At 35.7% G+C, this 22728-nt stretch overlaps 1 protein-coding gene across 1 annotated transcript in view; it reads left to right on the top strand.

Annotated features, from left to right (window-relative positions):
* The window catches only part of LOC123867096, a 308948-nt gene extending 289240 nt beyond the window's left edge, over positions 1-19708 (top strand). Inside the window, exons 9-10 of the mRNA XM_045908973.1 lie at positions 18139-18199; positions 18619-19708. Coding sequence (XP_045764929.1) covers positions 18139-18199; positions 18619-18634 — 77 coding nt within the window. The 3' untranslated portion in view covers positions 18635-19708. The remainder of the gene's footprint in view (positions 1-18138; positions 18200-18618) is intronic.
* Positions 19709-22728: the final 3020 nt, after the last annotated feature.

Below are 22728 nucleotides of genomic sequence, written 5' to 3'. Positions count from 1 at the left end.
TGTCAGACCAAATGATCAGATTTAGTAACCTATTTCATACTGCAAATAATTTTTTATTGAAACAGTAAATATCCAGAATTGCAATCGAAAAAACACTTAACACATAAATATGGAAAGGAGAAAAGAAAAAGTTCATTTAGGGGCAGAGACAAAAAGCAAACTCTTAATGGGTCCAAGTTTGGGAAACACTTTGGCTAAATATTTGCTAATGGAAATGGAAATGGAAGGGAGCCAGCGCTGAACAGTCGATTCACTTGTTTTTACACGCATTGCGCGTTTGATGCCAAATCGCGAGCAAGTTCAGTTGCAGGCATCGGATACTTTATAGCTAGGGTGTGAAACCGTTTTGACGACCTCCTTGCTACGCTGTCATCTTATTAGTGGGAAATCCCGGGTTTGATTCCTAGCAGTGGTTTGGAATTTTATAAATCTCTGACCTGTTCTGTTCTGTTTCTGTTTTTTTTGCATTGTACGTTTTAATTTTTTTTTTTTTTCATTTCAATGCCTGATTTGTTTTTTTTTATATTTTAATTTAACGAACCGCATGTAAGTAGATATAACTAACACAATATTTGTACGCCACTACGGCTAATGTGTCGAACCTTGTAATCATATCATCATCTTTTATACACACATTATGCAAATAAATAATTCTATTCTATTCTCTATTCTGATGGGAGCACCCTACCAGCCGTACCGATTACAGGCACAGTAATCTTTAAAGAGAAATTGACTTGGGTTCCATTTACCGTAGAAAGCCTGCTACCTAATCTGGTATCCAGCCTTTGCGAAACCAGTTTTAGTTTGTAGCTATTTTAATTTTTATTTAAAAATTATTGCGCCTTTAACTTTTCCAGTGACTCAATTCTGAAACAGCTATAATAAACATTGCTATCAAACTACAGGCGTTATAAAATATTTAACATCTGCGGTTTTAGGTCCTTTGTCATTTTTCGGTTTAGGTACTATATCAAATTTTTTACGCTTAATGTTAGCCAGATGTTATATTAAAATACTACTTTACAAGCAAAACAACTGAGTTTAGAAAACTTTTGCATTTGCTACAACTACAAAGAGTAAAAAACAGGATTATTGTAAAAGTTAACGTATAAAAACTCAATATCAATAATTTAGGCAGCCGCGATCAGGTGTTCCTAACTACCTTGATTTACTCGACAACTTGCCAACTTGATTATTTGTGTTTTTTTCTACTTTGATGAAAAATATTTTTGGTACAAAATATCTCGGCACCAATTTTGGAAACTTCAGAGCTGATTTCATTACTACATTACTATTCAAATTCAATACTTCATACATTGATTTCATTTTTTGAAAACTTAATATCACATATTTTAATAGGAATAAGAAGAATATGTCTGGGCCATGAAAAGCTAGCAGACAGACGAACACACTTTCATATTTAAATATTAGGTACAGTATGGACGATTTTGGTGTTTGGTGGCACGCTCTTGGAAAGGCCTATATCCAGCAGTGGATGCATACAGGCTGAGGATTGGATTGGATTGGATGGATTATTAACGTGTAATTTTTTTTTCTACTATTGTCGCTAAAAAAAACTGGAAAATAAGGTCATTACAACAAAAAGCCTGATCCAATGCGTGTCGTGGAAGCAATACGTTCTTAAGCCATACATAAAACCTCGCGAAATGAAACGGGTCCGCTATCTGGCTGCCCGTCAATCTTATTGTCATTCAATTTGAATTTCCGCTTAGACCGGTTTTTACTTACTTTGGGCCATGGAAGTAGCGATTCATACTAAGGCGCCACTCCACGGACGAGAGAATGGCGGCGATATTCAAATGCAAAATAATTTTATTCAATTAGACTTTTACAGGTTTTTTTAAATCGTCAAAAGCATCTACCACTGGTTCGGAATGCCTTTCCTACCGAAAAGAATAAGCAAGAAACTCGGCTATTAATAATAGTCTCCAAATAGTGCCGCCAAATTCAATAAAACTCTTGTAGCCCAAACTCCATAGGGCGGTACTGACGCCGATATAGTAGGTTGGACTCGTTACGATTCTCTCGCCCGTGGAGATGGCGCCTATGATGAAACAGAAAACTGTACACAAGGAACTAAGGCTAAATTTGCTATAATCCGCCAATTTAGACCAAATACTTAACTTGGCTCATGGACGTAGCGATTTATGTAAGTATCATCCAATCCATCGCCCGTCAAGTTCTGGCACTAGCGACAAAAATGACCCCTAGAGGTCCTAATACTTATTCTAATCCATAAATAAATATATAAATATGAACTAAATAAAGTTTTTTTTGATTGAAAATATTACAATAAAACTTAAAGCTAGCCTTATCTAATTACTATACAAATCATGCCCCCGTGGAATGGTGGCAAGAATACTGGCTGCATTTCCGCACTGGACAGCCAGGCTGATCCGTTATGGAAAAAATGAGCAAACCCTTCTGTCATCCGATGATGCAATTAGTCGCGGCGAAATGTCTCGTAAAATTTTTCAATAAAGAAAAAGTTTTTTTCAGATATTACAGTCCATAGATGTATATTATACGGTGTACCATAAAACCGCTATCTTCAGAGCTCAACCCTTTGGCTCATCCATTTCGTAGAGCGAAAAACGTAACATTTGTCACTGCATCGGAATCTGCGGAATTAGATGCTCCAGGGGTTCAAGGCGAAGGGGAATTTGAGCTCATTTTTTGTCTCTCCGTCAAATCACGTCCTGCGCTTACTTCTGGCGCTTTTACGGAATTTATACGAAAATATTACTTTCCCTCGTGTATTCAAGTTTTACAGAAACCCTATACAAACTATTTTAATTATCTGGGATAAAAATTAACCTATATCCGATCGGTTCAGCGTCAATCTCGTCACCACAATTGGTTCCGTGAAAGGTGACAGACAGACAGATTTTCGCTTTTATAATATTAAAGTAAGTATGGATCTGTGTAAAAAATAAAAAATACATAATAAGCTATATTGGTAGTAATTTGGCTTTGAGCTCCCGTAACCCAATAAAACAACTTATAAAGCACTCGATTCATGAAATTTTCACACGATACGAGGGTTGCATTAATTGAAATCAAACATTTGCGCAAGCGGCTTGACTCCTTATTTCTCACGCGAATTGAGAGCTATTTAACTATAAATAATAATCAACTGTATGTTATGTATGTTAGATTTTTTGGTTTAAATTAAGCAATGGAACGGTAGAGAGTAATGAAAATTATATACAATTATGTGAAAAGAATTTGAAATTAAAAATTTGCGCAAACGTCCGGGACTCCTGTCCTTTTACGCGAATTGAGAGCTGCTTAATATAAACAAATGAAGGCAACTTAATGTCTCGTTTAAGTTAAGCATAATCAGAACCAGCGTGACCTAAGCGTCTACGAAGCGGGAACGTCAGCCACGTGGTGATCGCCTCGTGGATGCTCCACATTGCGTCCCGCATCCGGCGTTTGTGACGCACAGGTATGGTCGTAGTTTTATGAAACGGTCTAACATCTAACAAATAAATAAATAATATTTCAATGAAAAACATATATATGTAAAAATAATTTGAAATCAAACATTTGCGCAAGCGGTCGTAACTCCTGCCCTTTATTTATTAGGATCGGATGAATGAATGAAAGAATATACGGATGAAAAAAGAAAAGGTACATGCGACCAAAATGCAAAGGTTGAGATGGATATGTGGTATGGCAAGAATGGTTAAGATAAAGAATGAATATTAGATAAGAAGTTTGAAAGTAGCGCTATTGGTTAAAAAAGATGACGGGCAATAAATAATATGGTGGGCCTGCCATGTTACGAGTATGAGCATGTAATGCAGAAGGAAGAAAATCATCTAACTTATACGCATGTGGAAGAAAAAACCAGCCAAGTGCGAGTCAGACTCGCGCACTGAGGGTTCCGTACTCGGGTATTTTTTTCAACATTTTGCACGCGAAATCATAAACTATTATGCATAAAAGTATATTGAAATCTGTTTTAGAATGTACAGGTAAAGCCCTTTCATATGATACCCTACTTGATATAGTTAACTTACTATGAAAATTGAAACATATTTTAATTTTTTTTTAAATGATGTGAATTCACGGTTTTTAGATTTATTCCTGTACTTGTGCTAAAAGACCTACCTACCTGCCAAATTTCATGATTCTAGGTCAACGGGAAGTACCCTATAGGTTTCTTGACAGAGACAGACAGACAGACAACAAAGTGATCCTATAAGGGTTCCGTTTTTCCTTTTGAGGTACATAACCCTAAAAAGAACAAGACCAAAGATAAAATGGATGGATTGCGTGAAAGAGGATAATTTTATTACTATGTGTGTAAAGGGGTGAATAATGCGTTGACGGATGACAGAAACGAATGGAAGAAGAATGCATGCTAGCCCTCAAATAGCATAGGATAAGTACAGCAAGAAGAAGAAGTAGAAGAAGAAGTATGGATTAAGCTATGAAACCAGTAAGAACATTTTCATTCCCGCAAAAACCTGACTTCCCTTCAGTGAAAACAGTATTAAGCGATCATTTGGTGAGCAAACAATTTATAAAGCGGTAATAGGGCATTCTATGAATTTTTACTCAGAACGTGAGATGCGTTAATTAAAACTAAATATTTTCGCAGCGGGCCGTGACTTTACCACTGTTGGCTGAATTATGCTCTACTTCGCCTGTTATTATTATAGGATGGGTTATGTATGGTCGGTAAATGAATTTTAAGGAGTCTACTTAACATAGTCGGTGACTTACCGGGTTGAGCGATGCGCTTTATAATATAAAGAAAGAAATAATAACAAGTGTAAGTTAAAAAATTTTAACACCCCTGACAAGTGAAGGTTGCAGTAAGTAGAAAAGAGCTGATAACTTTTAAACGGCTGAACCGATTTTCTTAGATTATAGCTAAAAACACTCTCGATCAAGCCACCTTTCAAACAAAAAAAACTAAATTACAATCGGTTCAATAGTTTAGGAGCTACGATGCCACAGACAGATACACAGATACACAGATACACACGTCAAACTTATAATACCCCTCTTTTTGGGTCGGGGGTTAAAAAGAGAAGAAAATACAGGGGAAAATAATAAGTAAGATCTCTGAATGAGTTGGTCAGATTGTGATCATAGTAACTGTAGATTAGTTTTCAGTATCTATGTATGTAGTGATTGGACCGCGATTGGACTGGATAATATTAACTAGGATAGAATTCTGTGTATTATAATATCAATGTGGTAACAACTATATACTTATATATATTTTAAACGGACTTCAAACAAACCACCTTATTGCACTACAAAGAGAAAAATACACAAAATTTCACTGTCAGTTAATCAGAAATACAAATTCAATGAAACATCGAATTAAATTCTTGTTTTTACCAAACATTTCGCATTTACAAGGATAACCGCAAAATACACCTCCATTCATTGTCGTACAATTCTGTTTCCATTTGCACGACACAATCATTGCTCGGAGAAAATTATTTTTTTATGTATTTCCCTCTGTTTGAGCGCGGAATAATTCGGATAATTTAAAAGGCAATAAATTAAGGGGAACAATACATGGATAAATCGTTGTCACGTAAGAATGTCGCATTAGGAACGGGAGATTCTCTAGTGATGTGACTTGTTTTGAGATTTGAAACGATTCTGCTTATAGTCTTGGGGTGTGACAATTGTCTTGAGATTTGTAACGATTCCACTCGTAGTATTGTGAAACTATCAAATCAATCAATATGAATGCTGTAAAACTCGAATCGGTAAATCACGTCGAACACTCACAAAACTTTCGTTGTCATCGCAAATTAAGTTTAGTGACTCTATTCTGTAAATTAAGAGAAAGTTCTACGCCGCAGGGTAGTATTGTATTTTTATTTATACATTAAGAGCTTTAGCCAGTTGACAGTACTTTCCGACTTTTAAAATGCTATATCGATAGATTTAGTCACGGTGTCCCATCACTACGGCTGGAGGATGGCTGGTGGATTGTAGATGGAAGGAATAATAGAAGTACGCCGCAGTTACGGTGTTATTGCGTTGTATTATTTATTTGTTTAGAGCTTTATCCAAGATGACAGCGCTTTCCGACTTTTAAAATGCGTTATTTTATTTTTTTATTTTTTTATTTTATTCCTTTATTTATAAACAACAGCGGTACAATTATTATAATTACATTTTAAACTACATATATAAAAATAAGGCCAAATGGGTTTACAATATATTAGTATGATTTCATAAAACATTAGTTAACATAAAAGAGATTATAAATTATAACAGAACTAAGCGAGTGTTAGTGTGTATGTGTGTGTGTGTGTGAGTGTGTGTGTGTGTGTGTGTGTGTGCGCGTTTGAGTGTCTTATCGATATTTAGTCACGGTGTCACATCACCACGGCTGGTGGATGACTGGAGATTGTAAATGGAAGCAATAGCAGTGGCACGATGCAGTTACGGTGTTATTGCGTTGTATTATTTATTCGTTTAGAGCTTTAGCCAAGGTAACAGCACTTTTCGACATTTAAAATGCTTTATCGATAGATTTAGTCACGGTGTCACATCACTATGGCTGGTGGATGACTGGAGATTGTAAATGGAAGCAATAGCAGTGGCACGATGCAGTTACGGTGTTATTGCGTTGTATTATTTATTTGTTTAGAGCTTTAGCCAAGGTAACAGCACTTTTCGACATTTAAAATGCTTTATCGATAGATTTAGTCACGGTGTCACATCACTATGGGTGGTGGATGGCCAGGGATTGAAGATGAAAGCAATAACAGTGGCACTCCGCAGTTACGGTGTTATTGCGTTGTATTATTTATCTGTTTAGAGCTTTTGCCAAGGTAACAGCACTTTTCGACATTTAAAATGCTATACTTATCGATAGATTAAGTCACGGTGTCCATCACTACGGCTGGTGGATGGCTGGGGACTGTAGATGGAAGCAATAATAGTGGCACGCCGCAGTTACGGTGTTATTTATTGCGTTGTATTGTTGATGCGTTAAGAGATTTAGCCAAGGTGACAGTAATTTTCTACTTTTAAAATGTTATATCGATAGATTTAGTCACGGTGTCCCATCACTACGGCTGGTGGATGGCTGGGGATTGTAGATGGAAGCAATAACAGTGGCACGCCGCAGTTACGGTGTTATTGCGTTGTATTATTTATGCGTTTAGAGGCAAGCCAAGGTGACAATTGCTTGGGTCATCTACTTTGGAATTTTGGAGTTATTTAAGGCATTCATGCTGGCGTGTTGTTGTAGGTATTTTATAAAACGGTATATCGTGATAATTGGTACAACATTTTCTTTCCAATTTTCTCATTTTATTTAGCTAATCTTCATAAGTTTTGAGTAATTTGACCTACAATACGGAGTTTGAGTTTTTAACTAGGTGTTTTCATTCTAGTATTGTAGTTTAGGATGGCGATGATAAAAAATACTCGGTTGAATTTCTTGTGGGTTTCTTTTCAGAACACGGTGCGTTTGAAATACTTGTAGTTTTAGTTGTAAGTTTACATGATTAATTAGGTAAGTGTCACCATTGCGTAATTATATTATTATTAGTTTTTGTATTCCTTTCCATTCCATCAGCATGTATGCATCCATGAGCGCGCCACCAAACAAGGTCCTCCGCATTCCTTATCCATCCGTTCCCCGCCACCTTTTTCATGTCATCGGTCCAGCTGGCTGGAGGTCGTCCTACTCTGCGCAATACCGGTACGCGGTCTCCATTATAAAATTATTTAGCTATAAGTAGTTAAATTCAACAATTATTATTCAAAAAGTGTACAGTGTTACTCACTTTGAATAAATGTCTTTAACTTTGACTTTTTAAGTAAGTATAATACTAAATTAGTTAGTCATAAAATAAACAAGATACCAGAGCAAAATTATTATGAGCCAAGTTCGTGTCCGAAAACTTCTTAATTCAATTTTGTACGTCGTTATGAAAAGTGTAAGCTCAGTTAAGTTAAAGGGTAGGCATGGCCGCGCGGGGTCCCGACCGATTTGAATTTGTAAAACGAAAGTCCAGAATATTCCCAAATCAAATTTATTTTAGCTCAAAGCTGCTTCAGGTAGCTTAACTTAATTTTAAAATATCGGATCATCTCGGAACTTCGCATTTAAATACTCTGCAGCAGAAATTTTGAACGGGCTATATTGAAATTCGATTTTGGTACAACATAAATTCAAAAACATATAATTACATTAACTTTCTTATTTCAATAATGTATTGCAATAGGTTTATTGTATATGTAATTATTTTTTAACCAAGTTTGTACTCATAAAGCGTCCTGAAAATGTATTTTGTTTATTGGCATAGTTTATTTTTAAAACGATATTATTACTTTTTTAATTCCATGCCATTTTTTGCACGAGGTAACCTACAGTCTGCTTTAGCGGATAAGAGTGTCGTTCCTCGTGAACCATGCATTTCCGCTAAGACTAAGGCCACACGATGCGTTTCCAGTGCGTTGGCGGTGTGGCGCCTGAGCGTTGCCGCTGCGTCATTCTACATAGAAATCGCTATACCATGCGACACGATGCGTAACGACGTTCATTCGGCGCCGCACCACAAGCGCAACGGACTTAAGACCAGAGAGTCCAGGCGAAAAAGGGTGATGCGATGCAACGCCATATCTTCTACCAGACCAGCAACGTAGTGCCCGTATGGCATCCAATACTGAAACCGCACAGTGGTGCGGCACCGCAACGCACCGGAAACGCATCGTGTGGACCTGTGTCTCAGTAATGCTTGTTTTTTTATTATTTAGATATAAGTTAGCCCTTGACTGCAATCTCACCTGGTGGTAAGTGATGATGCGGTCTAAGATGGAAGCGGGCAAGTCTGGAAGGAGAATGGCAGTTTTCATTAAACCTATCACACTAATATTATAAAGGCGAAAGTTTATATGTATGTGTGTGTGTGTGTGTGTGTGTGTGTGTGTGTGTATGTTTGTTTGTTACTCCTTCACGCAAAAACTACTGGACGGATTTGGCTGAAATTTAGAATGGAGATAGATTATACCCTGGATTAGCACATAGGCTACTTTTTATCCCGGAAAATCAAAGAGTTCCCACGGGATTTTTAAAAAACCTTCATCTGCGCGAACGAAGTCGCGGGCATCAGCTAGTAGGTACATACGCCTTTGGTTTCTACACGGCATCGTATCGGATCGCTAAATCGCTTGGCGGCACAACTTTGTCGCTTTGTGGGTTTCTATCCAAATGAAATAACAGTACCCACGATAAACACCTCACCTTTAATGCCGAGTTATTTTTAGATAACCAACTGTATGAGTAATAAAATAAAAAGTATCAAAGAGTACATGTAATTAATTCTTTTTCGACATACTTAAATACATCGATGCTTAAATCAAGTTCTGCGAGTAGATATCCAATAAAAACCAATGTATTACGATAAAAAAATGATTGGAAGCCAGCGAAGCAAGCTCGTAAGCCACCGATAGAATTAATATAGTAAAAGTTCAACATCAATTTATGTAAACTTTCCACTTTGCATCTCTAGCAGTTTCTAAGCTACGCGCATAAAACTAAAAGCAATTTCATAAGACCATAATCAGAAAGTTATCGCCCGCGTGCGAAACTTGTATGTGGAAATAAATGCCAAGTTTCGTATGAAATTAAATTCGGCTAAAATATCTGGGAATTGTATTCGTATTTGAATCGTCTACTTCTATAGAACTTCATTGGTATCAAAGGAGGTCGGTGAAATTAGCTTGTTTGATATTATTATCCGCTTATATTTGTTCGGGTATAATTTCGCATGTCTGCAATCACAGCCTGATGCTATAATCAAAACTGGTTTTTGAGTTCCGTACCTCAAAAAAAAAAAAACATTATTTTCAATTTATAAAGTAAGATAACTATACTAAATGGGATATTATATGAAAGGGCTTTATTACCTGTACATTCTAAAACAGATTTTTATTTATTTTTATGCATAGTAGTTTTTGATTTATCGTGCAAAATATCCGAAAATGCCCGAGTATGGAACCCTCGGTGCGCGAGTCTGACTCGCACTTGGCCGGTTTTTTGTATGGTACGGACCCTTTCTGATATTTTTTTATTAACTAGATGATGCCCGCATTGCCTCTTAAATATTATCAGGAGACACGGATGCTGCGTCGTCAAATCTTGTTTGTTTAAAACAAACCACTTTTGCATTGGCTACAATACAACTGGTTACAAGGTAAACAATAATCAAAAAAATATTATCCAAGTTAAAGCCGAGCCAAAGGCAATAACTCTCTAGGTCGCGATCAGGTGCTCCTAACTGCCCTGATTTACTTCGCTACTTGCAAACTTGATTATTTGTTTTTTCGAACCCGTTATGAAAAATATTTTTTCGTGGCAGACGACTCTAAGCTTATAGGTATTATGCTAAAAGTTTCCCAAAAATTTTGTTCTTGAGAAAATGTTTTTCCGTGGCACTGAGAGTTTATTTTCTTTGAGTTCTCTCATTTATTTTTTATCTCATTATTACCATACTTTAAAAATATGTTTAATAAATAGAACAACAAAAAATGAAAATAAAACAGAAACAAAAAACAAACAACAGAAACAGAAAAAGTAAAATAACAGAGGCAACAGAAAATAAAATAACTTGAACTAAAATTTTTTGTCTGTTTATAAGTCTGTTACCAAAAAATAACTTTTCCCGGCCCATTATTTTTACGAAATTGGGTACAGAGATAGCATGCATCCTGGGGATGAACATAAGCAGCTTTTTACCCTGGAAAATCAAAGAGTTCCTACGGCATTTTTCAAAAATCTAAATCGACGCGGATATCATCTTGTGATAAATAATAGGTAGGTACTAAATTACTGCGTCATATTCAGCCATTAGCACAATTCTATATCTTTCTCGTATATTCTCTCTCTAATTGTACCTACCCCCATTTAATGTAAAATAATAGGCTCTATTGCTAATGACGTAATAGTATCCTTCATAAAACCGGGTAAAACATAACTATAATCCCGGATAAGGGCCGGATCCGGCGCGATTATGTCAGTTATTTCCTCCCTGCGGCCTCTCTATGCCTCCATCTCTGTTTATCCTTATCTCACCCTGGCGCGATTTTTAGGGGTCCGTATCTTTAAAGAATAAAGAAACCCATATTTCAGTCTGTCTTGACTATCTGTTTGTCTGTCTATCCGTATGTCTGCCTATCTGTCAAGATGCGGTAAGGCAATCAAAACCTATAGGGTACTTCCCGTTGTCCTGGATCATCTAATATGGCAGGTAGCAATGTAACTATAGCACAAATAAAGGGAAAAATCCGAAAACCGTGAATTTGTGGTTACATTATGAAAAAAGTGTTTTTGTTGCTCCATGGTACGGAACCCTTCGTAAGCGAGTCGACTCGCATTTGACCGATTTTTTCTGGTAATTGAGTCTTTATCATCATGTCCATTGAATTGAACTTCTATTTTAGATATTCTTTCGTGTTATGTATGGCACGCTTTGGGAACTTATTATAGTCCATTTTTTTACAGTCGAATATTTGTCATGAACGCTGGATGGAATTAACCTAAGTATTTTACTTGAAGCACATTTTATCAGTCTGCTGATATTTGTCATGAAACTTAATTCACGATTTATGGAATCGACTGGCGTGGAAGCTATGTTCCACCTAATGGAAGACTACATACAATTTTAATAGATCTTGTGTGTTTTACATATTGAGCATTTGGTGCCAAATTTTAGACACCACTTGACTACTGCCACTGGTTTAAAACGCTTCGGGAATTTAGCCTAGTCATTTTTGCCACTTTCGGATATTTGTCATAAATCATGATTCATGGAATTGAATCTATCAGTCAGCGAATATTTGCCATGTTTGAATCATGATTCATAGAATTTATTAATGCAGATGTAGTCTTGTAATAGGGCCCTATATAATACAGGAACTGAGTTTTACACGCATTTTTACACATTTCGTGTGGAATCTCAGGCACCGCTGTTAATTGACACCTGCGACTGGCTCGGAACGCTTTGGGAATTTGTCCCCGTAACTCGAGCGTTCCTAACGACAGCTTTCGAGATGGCCGTGTTGGGAGTTTCTGCGCTAATTGGCATCCAGTGTTGGATGTAAATTGCGTTTATTAAAATGATCGATGTTTAGTATTTCGACTATACACTGTTTTTAACCAACTTCATGGGAAACCTGAAGACGGACATTTTCATCCATTCAACTTGAACGACAAAAATTAAAACATTTTTTGGTACGAATAAAAAATAAATAAGTAGGTATAATTAGATATAAGCGTAAGTAGGTGTTCAATTGCAATTCTTGTCACAGTATTTTTTATCCGCGGCTTCACTCGCATAAAACTAAGGACAAACATTCTCTTTCGATATCTTATGGAGCAATTTTCATCAAACTTTCACAACTCAATAATTGAAGTCAGCTTTAAGAACATTGTTATTAACTATATTTATAAACTATGCTTTAATAGTGAAGGAAAACATCGTGAGGAACCTTACATACCTGAGAGGTCTCTAATGTTCCCCATTCCATTGAGTTTCACCCCAGCGAAGCAGAGATGGGTTAGCTAATTTTACTAGTATAATCAAAGACATCCCCATTTTTTCAAACGGAATTTTTTCATCACAATATTTTTTATCACCTTGTAGGCAGAAAGAAAAAGCTTCTAAGCAGAAAGAAGAAACGTTTAGAAATAACGTTTCTTCTTGAATACCCTTCCGACGTCCGTATTTCCTGCCAAGTGTAAGGTATAACTTGAATACCTTTAAGGCAAGAGTAAATAGGCATCTTCTAGGCAAGCGCACTCCAAACTAGACCTCATCATCGCTCTGTTCCTTGGGCATGATTGGCGTAAAACATAAACCTATCTCACGATAAAAAAAGGCTTACCACATGGGCCTACGATTTGGCACCAGACCTACAACGAATGTAAAAAAACCCCTCCTGAATCAACTGTTGGAAGCTGGCTCCTCTCCATTTCCATTAGCAAATGTTTAGCCAAAGTGTTTCCCGAACTTGGGCCCATAAACCGGAAACCATTAGCTTTTTATCTTTGTCCACTAACTAACTTCTTTCATGGGACTTCGTCTGCGATGGCGTTTGCTGGCGCGCGTGCTATGCTTGTTTGGAGTGTTTTTTTTTGTTAAGAGTGGCTGGTTTTTGTGTTAGTTGGTGTTTTTTGGTGGTGGAACTGACTGGGAAGCGCTCTAAAGGGGCGCCGCGCGTATGTCGGCGGGCGCCGGCGCAGACGGAGTCCATACTTGTATAAATTCAATAACTTGAATATATCACAAACTTGACATTGGCTAATCAGAGTAAAGCCAGATTAAAGAAAAAAAAAAAAAAAAAAAACTTCTTTCATTTGTTTCCCTCCACGTCCAACACTAAGTGTTTTTCAGTTACACTTTATTGTTGGCAAATTTTGTACTGAACCCGCAATTTTTAGGGTTCCGTGTCCCCAGAGAAAATCGAACCCTTACTTAAGCAGAAAGAAGAAGCTTTTCAGCATTTTTGCTCAACGTTTTTAATACGAACCAATATTCGTATCAGAAAGTACGATTTCAATTTTTTTACTTCATTTGTCTGTCCGTCAATACCTAGCAAGGGAATCAAAACCTACTAGCAAGGGAGTACTTCCTGTTGGCAGTTAGCAATATCTTAAAGCAAGTGTTAGTGTATCTTGGACGCTGGTGCGGAACCCATCGTGTGTGACTCCAACTCGCACTTGACCGATTTTTCTATCAGATTTAGTACTCGTATGTACCTATGTACTATCACAGATATCGCTGCAAACATGGTATAATCTAAGTTTGACTCATGTTTTCTATAACGCCATAAAAATATTGGCTTCCACAAATAACAAAATGTTGTTTTATAAGTAAAGCAAATATGAGAATAGAATATGTAATAAATACTGTTTTATCTTCCTTATCCGCTGAACAAGCACCCTCCGTCAACACCTCGAGATGCGGTAACGACGCTGTAACACTTAGAGGACTTTTAATATACTTACCTACTGCGAGCAAAGATAAAGTACCTACCTGACGATTCACGTAATATTACCTCGTCTACAACTGATTTCAATCAAATACAGGACAGCTCTGTGCAGCTTTTGGGGGATTCTAGATAGATAGACAGACAAATCTAAGATATAAATGTAGCATTGGATCATTATACAGTAGTACGCAGAAAAACAGCGTTGCAGTTCTGTGGTTGCAGTCGACCGACTGCCGCATGAAACTGAGGTAGTGCCCCGTTCAACAAACATAGATATTACTAGCTGACGCCCGCGACTTCGTCCGCGTGGATTTAGGTTTTTCGAAATCCCGTGGGAACTCTTTGGTTTTCCGGGATAAAAAGTAGCCTATGTGCTAATCCAGGATATTATCTATCTCCATTCCAAATTTCAGCCAAATCCGTCCAGTAGTTTTTGCGTGAAGGAGTAACAAAAATACACACACACACACACACACACACACACACACACATACAAACTTTCGCCTTTATAATATAATATTATATAAGTGTGATGCTTATGCTATTATATAAATAGGGTACCTGGGTCTCGAGGAACCAGGGGTTGTAAACTTTGGTCAGCTTCGTGGTTCCCCGGGGGCCATAAACAGGGTGTAACGAGAACGCTAGCAAAAACTTAGCGATATTAATATACTTACAAAATACTTACTTCGCAAAATAAAGAAATCATTTCATTTCATTTCTTTTCTTTTCATTTCATTTCATTTACTACCTTTTTGTAACTCGTCATTTGTGTTTTGTGGTGCAATAAAGTATATAAGTACATACGTACTTTAACACAATCCAATGCTAATAACCATTTTTATTTGCCTTAAGTATCTTGTAGCTGGATTTAGTATTGTTCAAGCCCGCATTGTATAACGTGTAAAACTCGGGTTACCCCACCTATGAAGCGGCATTGACTTCGAGTGGCCTATTTACGCAACGTTCGTTGACCTCTAGCGTCAGTCAGATGTTTGATTTTGAATAAATTGTGAACATTTAAAAAAAATTACAAGATTTTTGTAAAAAAAGTCGTAGTTTTTTGTATGGAATCTTATCAGTAATTATCAGTACTATAATCTGTCCTTATTTTTACTAGTGTTCTGGTTATACAGTGTATATTATATTTTTTCTTTTGATGTTTTATCTGAAATAACCCACAACTCACTGTCAACGGCTTTTCGCGTAATTATGACAAATGTCACATAAGAAACACACGTAAACAAATCCCGTGCTCCCTCGTAACCCCGTAACTGAGATTAACTGTCGCCTCTTAACACTCTTGACACGTGTTTAGCGAGCTTAATATGCGATTGTGAAGATTTGAGCTCACAACGTCGTGAGACCGTGGATTACGTCATGAAACCTGTAAAAGGCATTGAGATATCTTTTTTAAATTCTGGGCTGGTCGGAGCCTACCGCCACATACAGGGTATAGCCAGAACGCTAGCAAAAACTTATTATAATACTACCTAAACAGAATCGAACACCTTTCATACATTTTGGGGAACTCTCAGGCAAGCAGGTCTCCGTATGATGTTTTCCTTCACCGTTAACAGGGCTCTCTCCGTCACTCGTTTCATACAATCGTAGTTCCAATTTCATTTGAATTTTAAGCAACCAAAGTCCATGAAATTTTGCAGACATATTCTAGAAACTAATATCTGTGTCTGTGGTGTTTTAAATTTTTCTAAAAATATGTAGTTTTAAAATTATAGGAGCTCAAAGATTTGTATGAAATTTTTTAAGACCGCGTAACTTTGAAACCGAATATTTTAACAGAAATCTGGAAAACCACAGACATGGATATTAGTATCTAGAATATATCTGCAAAATTTTATGGACTTTGGTTGCTTAATATTCAAATGAAATTGGAACTACGATTGTATGAAGCGAGTAACGGAGAGAGCCCTCTTAAAGCAAGTGATTAATTATTTGATTGCTTAAAACGCACATATAGGTAACTCCGAGAAGTTGAAAGGTGCGAGCCCGGTATCAAACCCCCGACATCCCAAAAAGAAAGTTGACATTTTGTTTTACTAGGTTGTGGCGCTCCTAAATCTCCTCGAGCAGGTTTCTTCACGATGTTTTAGGTACCTACGTGCCCAAAATCGAACCTTTGACCTTCAGAATAGGTCATAGGTGAACATCTTAAGCACTATACTATCATGGCTGTTATAAACATTTATTACTAGTCTATCTTGGCATAAGACGATGGGCATTATTCATTTCCTAAAGGGAATTTCGTAGCTGTTAATAAATGACGAATCAGGCCCATTTCGCCCATCCCCTTTACTGCGGAAATTCGACATGATTGTTTTAACAGCAACCCGATACTTTAGTAGGTACCGAGATTTGCCAATTAAAACCACTCGAACATAATTATAAAGGGTATGGATAAATATTTACCTTGGGAATCGCGAAGTCAAAATTACAATTTCTGGAAGCAAAAATAATAGCAATCTTTTGTAATAAAAATAGATATATTTTCGTTTATAACATTTGTTTTTTTTATTCAGATCTGCCTAGTAATTTAGTCCTTGAATACCATCTTATCTAGTGGTAAGTGATCAGTCTAAAAATGTAGTATAACCTGGAATTGGTATGGTAGTATATCCTAAACCCATACCATTTATTGGTTTTCGCTTGGTAGGAACAAACAATCCCACTTTCGCTATTATGATATTAGTAAAATCCGAAATACGTCATCTGCATCATCAGGTAAATCCACCCTCCTTTTTCTACAACCGCACCGCACGCCACCGTAAGCAATTTCACCCTCACCACCTCGTGCACTTTGACCGCCCGTTGTGCTAGATCCTTTTTTTCCACGCGCATGAAAACTGTGGAAACAACACGCATCGGCCCACTAGATTTTAACATAGGAAGGGGCGGATCAACAAATTCTCGAAAGGCCGGCAACGCATTGGCGGTTCCTCTGGTGCTGTAAAAATTGTCATGGGCGTTGATATTCACTTATGCGTTGCTCGTTTGCTCACTATGTATATTAAAAAAGAAAAAACCAGTCATGCGTAATCCTAATAAAAAAGTATAACATAAAGATCAACCTACATCACGTCTCCATAATATTCCGGGCTGCGGATACCCTAATATCTTTCTTGCGACATTCGAATCCATTGTTCATTTGATCAAGTTTATTAAATAAAGACCCGCAACATCTGGCCCCGGAGATTGTTTTATATTAATATTCGCTCGGCTTTATGCCCGGGGCTGTATTGGAAATATGGGTTTTTACCCTCCGTTAACTTTGAAAAATGTTTTAGGTTTTTGTGCGAGACTTTAGGCTTCGTTCACGTACCAAGACGGGCGCGGAGAGCAGAGCGAAATTTGATCGTATTGAAAATTGAATTTTAGTACATTGTCATAAATGTTATTTTTACAATTCTTTTCTTTATTGATATGAGGATATACCGGCTGCTTTTTCGGTCGAGCTATTAAAGTTCGCACATTAAATTAGCCAGGCTGAAATTAAAGAGTGTGTGCGAGGATATAGTAAACCTGTACGAACGAGAGAAATAGATGTATAAAAGGCTAACTTACAGTACAATTACATCCGCCACTACGACCTTCTAGGCTGTATGGAAATAAACGCTCTCCGATGTTCTCCAAGCCAATCTATCTGAAAGCACCCTTAGCAATAGGTACAAGAGTATAATAATATATTCATATTTAAGTTTCATGATTTATTATTATAACGTTTGAAGTCTAGACTCTAGATGAATTTATGATAACATTATATTATTTTAGTTCAGTAAAATGTAGAAAAAGACTATGATAGGATGGTTAAGACCAAAATAGACTTATAGTGGTTAAGACTTCGGCTGCCTATTCGGAGGTTTGATCCCGACCACGCACTTCTACTTTTTGACGTCCTCCTTGGTAAGCGCTATGGCCTTATAATGATAGGTCCCAGGTTCGATTCCGTTCTTTTTAATCGGTTGGATCGTTGAGCAGATACGAGTAGACATAGGAACGATCATACATACATACATACGGGTCAACATAACCCTCCTTTTGGGTTTCGCTACAGTCGGATAAATAGTCAGGGTATGATTTTCTAACAAAATCTTATTTTGTCCGCAGGTCCGGTTGAAGCGTCAATGCTGCTTATTATACTCAGCTTCACGATCAGAGAAATTTTAAGGTAATTGCTATAATTATTTATATTTTTTACAATAGTACCTCTACTACCACTTTTTTTGTACCTAAGTTGTAACAGTAAAGAGAAAAAGAAAGCAAAAGTGGACTCTCTATAAGAGATCTCTACCAGTGACCCTTGGCAGTGCAAGAGGTTATAAAGGGACTAGAATAGGTCCAACAAAGATAAAATTATTCATTAAGTATACTTTTAAAAATTACGCTGATGAATAATACGTACAAAATGAGAACTCAGTCACCATTTTAACTCTGTGTCAACTGTCATGACGTCAAAAGTACGGTTCACCTTTGAATGTGAAAAAGTGATGATGATATACTTAGAATTAGATAGATGATATTCATTGTCACGCAGGTTGTACGTTCAAATGTATATTTCCAAAGACAACGTTATTATTTTTATTTCAGAGAGATCCTGCGATGATGACTGGCCGGAGACCACTAGCAGCAGCTTTGTAAATACAAGAGATTTTAAACATAATAATGATTGTGAAAAAAATTAGCCGTAGCGTTATTATATACCTAGTTGTTTTATTGTTTCAATATATAAGGATAATATGAAAGAATTTCTGGAAATCTAAAGCCTCCAGTTTACGTTGGATCTTTGCTAAGTTACTAAACCCGGTCTTATGGAATTATTTAACCCAGCTTTTTAGTGCTAGCGGGCCTTAGTTAATTTTCTGTTAACCCAAAGTTAAATTATACAAATTAAATGTGAATGGAATTTATAAAAAACATTATAATTCATATTTGACTTTTTATCTATACTATTAATTGTGTATAACACCCCTATATAAAATTGGCAAATTATTGTCAACTTTAGTGACGATTTTATTTAGAAAAAAACTTGAACTATACAGGCACTGATTAATATTTCCCAATACAACGAAAGCCATAAAATTAAATTAATTTAATATTGTTAAAGGTAAAAATACATGTTAAGTAGTCAATGAATGATTAGCAGAACAATCATGATTATAGAGATAATAATAATAGTATGGGTATAGATAATTTTTTTAGATTATCTATGTGTGATTGTATTACTACTGTAAATAACTATGTAATATAAAAAGTAACTCCTACTTGATAATTAATGTATTATAATTTTGTTTTGGCATACTAATTACAATAACATTACTTAGATGATTCCATCATAAAAATATTATATTAGAAAATAGTACAGAAAACATAATAGAAGTGTAAATAGAACATCAAAATAAATGTTGATGTACTAATTGTAGGTATGTGTTTCTAAGTATTTTTATTTTCTCTTCAATTAAATAAAGATTAAGGAAATTCCTAATAGTTTATTTGAAGTTATATTAATATAAATTGTATCGGATACTGTGAAATATTAATAATATTAGATATTTTAATGTATGACATGACAGGTCTAGTAGAAAAATATGTAACATTAGTAAGTACATTTTAGGGGCTTGATATACAAATAGCAAGCGTACAGGACGCGTGCCGCACCGCCCAGAAAAGAGATTTTTTAAATCATCTATACATATAATAAAATTGTAGAAAAGTGGTGTCTGTACAATGGAAATATATAAAAAAAAAGTAGCAGGGGTTGTTATAATATCGATGCCGAACCCGAAATTGTAATTAATTATTTTTGTCTGTTTGTCTGTGTGTTTGTGCACGCTAATATCAGAAACGGCTTATTCGATTTAGATACGGTTTTCACTAATATATTGTAGTAAGCTTCACTTATTATTTAGTGTTTATTTCATGTCAATCGGTTCATAAATAAAAAAGTTATGTCAATTTAAAGAATCACGGCGAACATTTTTAACGTACAGAGTACGTACTACACGCCTCGCGCCTGAGCGTCCGTGGCTATATAAGGCGCGGTCACTATTCCACGCGAACGAAGTCGCGGGCACAGCTAGTATTATAATAAGTATGCTTGCGTTTGACTATAATCACATCAAAGAGTATATTGTGATGATCCAGTCTAAGGTGGATCACGTCTGCCTAGAAGGTGCTTATTCACTCACCATTAGGTACTAAAAAGTATTATAGTGGAAAGGGAAAACGGAGCATTCTATATTTTAGCAATCACTTCGTACAAGACTGTAGACCTTTTAGGGGGTTTTATGTGACCTTTACGTTTGATGCCGAAACCTACAGAACTTACATAGGGTTGTAGTGCATCATCGTCATATGATGATGATGAAGATGATGATGATAATCATGATGATGTAGACAGGGTGTGTGCCTGAACTAAGGCAGGCAACCGCAAAGTATCGGAATCCCGTGATTTATTGAAATATTAGGGGAGTTCCAAGTCTGCGCTAAAATGGAGAGGAAATATTCCACGCGCGTCTTATTACTAGACTTATTCTAAGCTCAAAGATATTATAAAATTCCAGATGGCAATACTATTTTAAAAAGTGAAGACTTTGTATGCTTGTGTGCATACATACGCATAGCGACAAAAATAGTACTTAGATATTAGTGCGAAATTTACGCACCTTTTGACACCTACCTGAAAAATGGAAGCCAGGGTTGCCTCGGCCTAATAAAACAAGCGTCTTGGATTGACGTCATACATTTTGTCTTAGCTTAGAACTACCAGGGGCACCCACCCTTTACGCTTGGTATATCATGGTCCTAATTAATAATAATAATTAATTAATTATGTACATAAACGTGACTAAACATAATGTGTGAGCTGAACGGTATCTATATTAAAAGTAATATATTGTTTAAAAAATTACTAAGGTATATTGTCAAAGAATATGTAACAATGATCATTTCCGTAAATTAAAATTGACGATAGTAGTATTTGTAGTTAACATTATTATGTTTTTAACATTTAAATCTTTATGTCAATACTATAATTTTAACAATCAAACTCAAAATTATCGTGTTGGATTTTTTCGTAGAGGTATATATCTCAATATACAAAACATAAAATAAAAAACCTGTACAAAGTTATAGCATACAATGCTGAATTTCGTAAGAAATGCCAAACTCGAGAGGCGTTCTTTTAAAACTATTATAATTGTATGTACGATGAAGTAGACAATATTTGTGTAAGTAATTATATTATAATTCTACAATACAAGATTACAATTATTTTTAACATTTAACATAAAAAAGTTAACATGGTTCTAACATAAAATTCAACAGCAGCTTGAGTGTAAGATTTTTTAAAAATAATTGCATCACTGATTGATGCTTAATCTCATAACTGAGATTCTGATGTTTTTCTTAAACTAAATTTAGATTATATGCATCTTTTTCTTTTCAATATTACTCAAAAAGGACGGAAAATTAATTTTAAATAAACATCTTAAAATTTTGTGCCAATTACCAATTTAAACATTATGATCAACACTGGCATCTAATGTCAAGGTTTGATAGTTTTAAATTAAGTTTGCGTGTCCTTTTCTTATTAACTACATAGGCAAGAAAAAAATGCGAATACTTTAAAATTTAGTTCTGATCAGAATCGATACCAATATATTTATTTTATTACGATATTTTGATAACGATCCTCGATTCAAATCGATTCCATGATCTAGAACGCACACTGTTAAAAAAAACGTGATCCCGATTGCGATCCTAGCATAGTAATTGTGCTCTGTATCCTAATTTATGTGATTTATATTTTACAAAACAAGCTGACGAATGCTATGTGAATTTATGTTAAAAGTTATAAATGAATATAATGTAATGTTAAAAATATAAAAATAATTGTAATTTAACATGTGATTAATTGTAAGCATACTATAATCTATTTATTGTTAGAGTTCATCTCTAATGTATTTGTTTCTGTATAATTGTTTTACGATAGCTGTTAGTATAGTGATTATGTTGTTTAAAAAAATAAATTTTATACGGAGTCGATTCTTGCTCTATATTGTTTTGCTCAATGATAATGCGATTTCTTTTTAAGAAGTTAAATAAACTATTGAAATTATGTAATTGTGTTTATTTTATTTACCCTTCTACTTCATGAGCACTACGTACCTACCTGCAAGCTCATTATTGAGTCATTCATAAGTCAAAGGAGCATGGACAAAAATGAATGGACCCTAGTCCAATGCCCCAATATAGACCCTGGTCCAATCCCCCAACAGTGTTAAAACCCATGGCATTCATATGCCATTGAGGTACAATTTATTTCATACTATGGCGGCCAAGTCAAAATCCACCGCAAATATGGTGTTTTGGTACATTTTAATTTTATTAGACATCGAAGGAGGACTATGTCAGCCACGTGAATTGTACGCGCGTCTATGATGCACAGGCATGGTTTTTAATGCTGTCTCAGTTTTGAAGTGAATGTATCAAAAAACATATTGTACTAAGTACCTAGTCAAAACCATTTAAAACTCTATCACAGTCACTAGACTTCAAAAAGTATCATCATTGTAGGAAAATATTTTTTATTTTGAACAATACAGTAGGTATAGTATGATAGTATCAAAATAGTATCAAGTAGTAAATATCAAGGACTAAATTTAGGACGGAGAGAGAATTCGAGCAAATTAAGGACTG

The sequence above is a fragment of the Maniola jurtina genome, chromosome 7 (genome assembly GCF_905333055.1).
Source record: "Maniola jurtina chromosome 7, ilManJurt1.1, whole genome shotgun sequence".
NCBI classification, from domain to species: domain Eukaryota; kingdom Metazoa; phylum Arthropoda; class Insecta; order Lepidoptera; family Nymphalidae; genus Maniola; species Maniola jurtina.
This window is presented reverse-complemented; position numbering and strand designations above follow the sequence as displayed.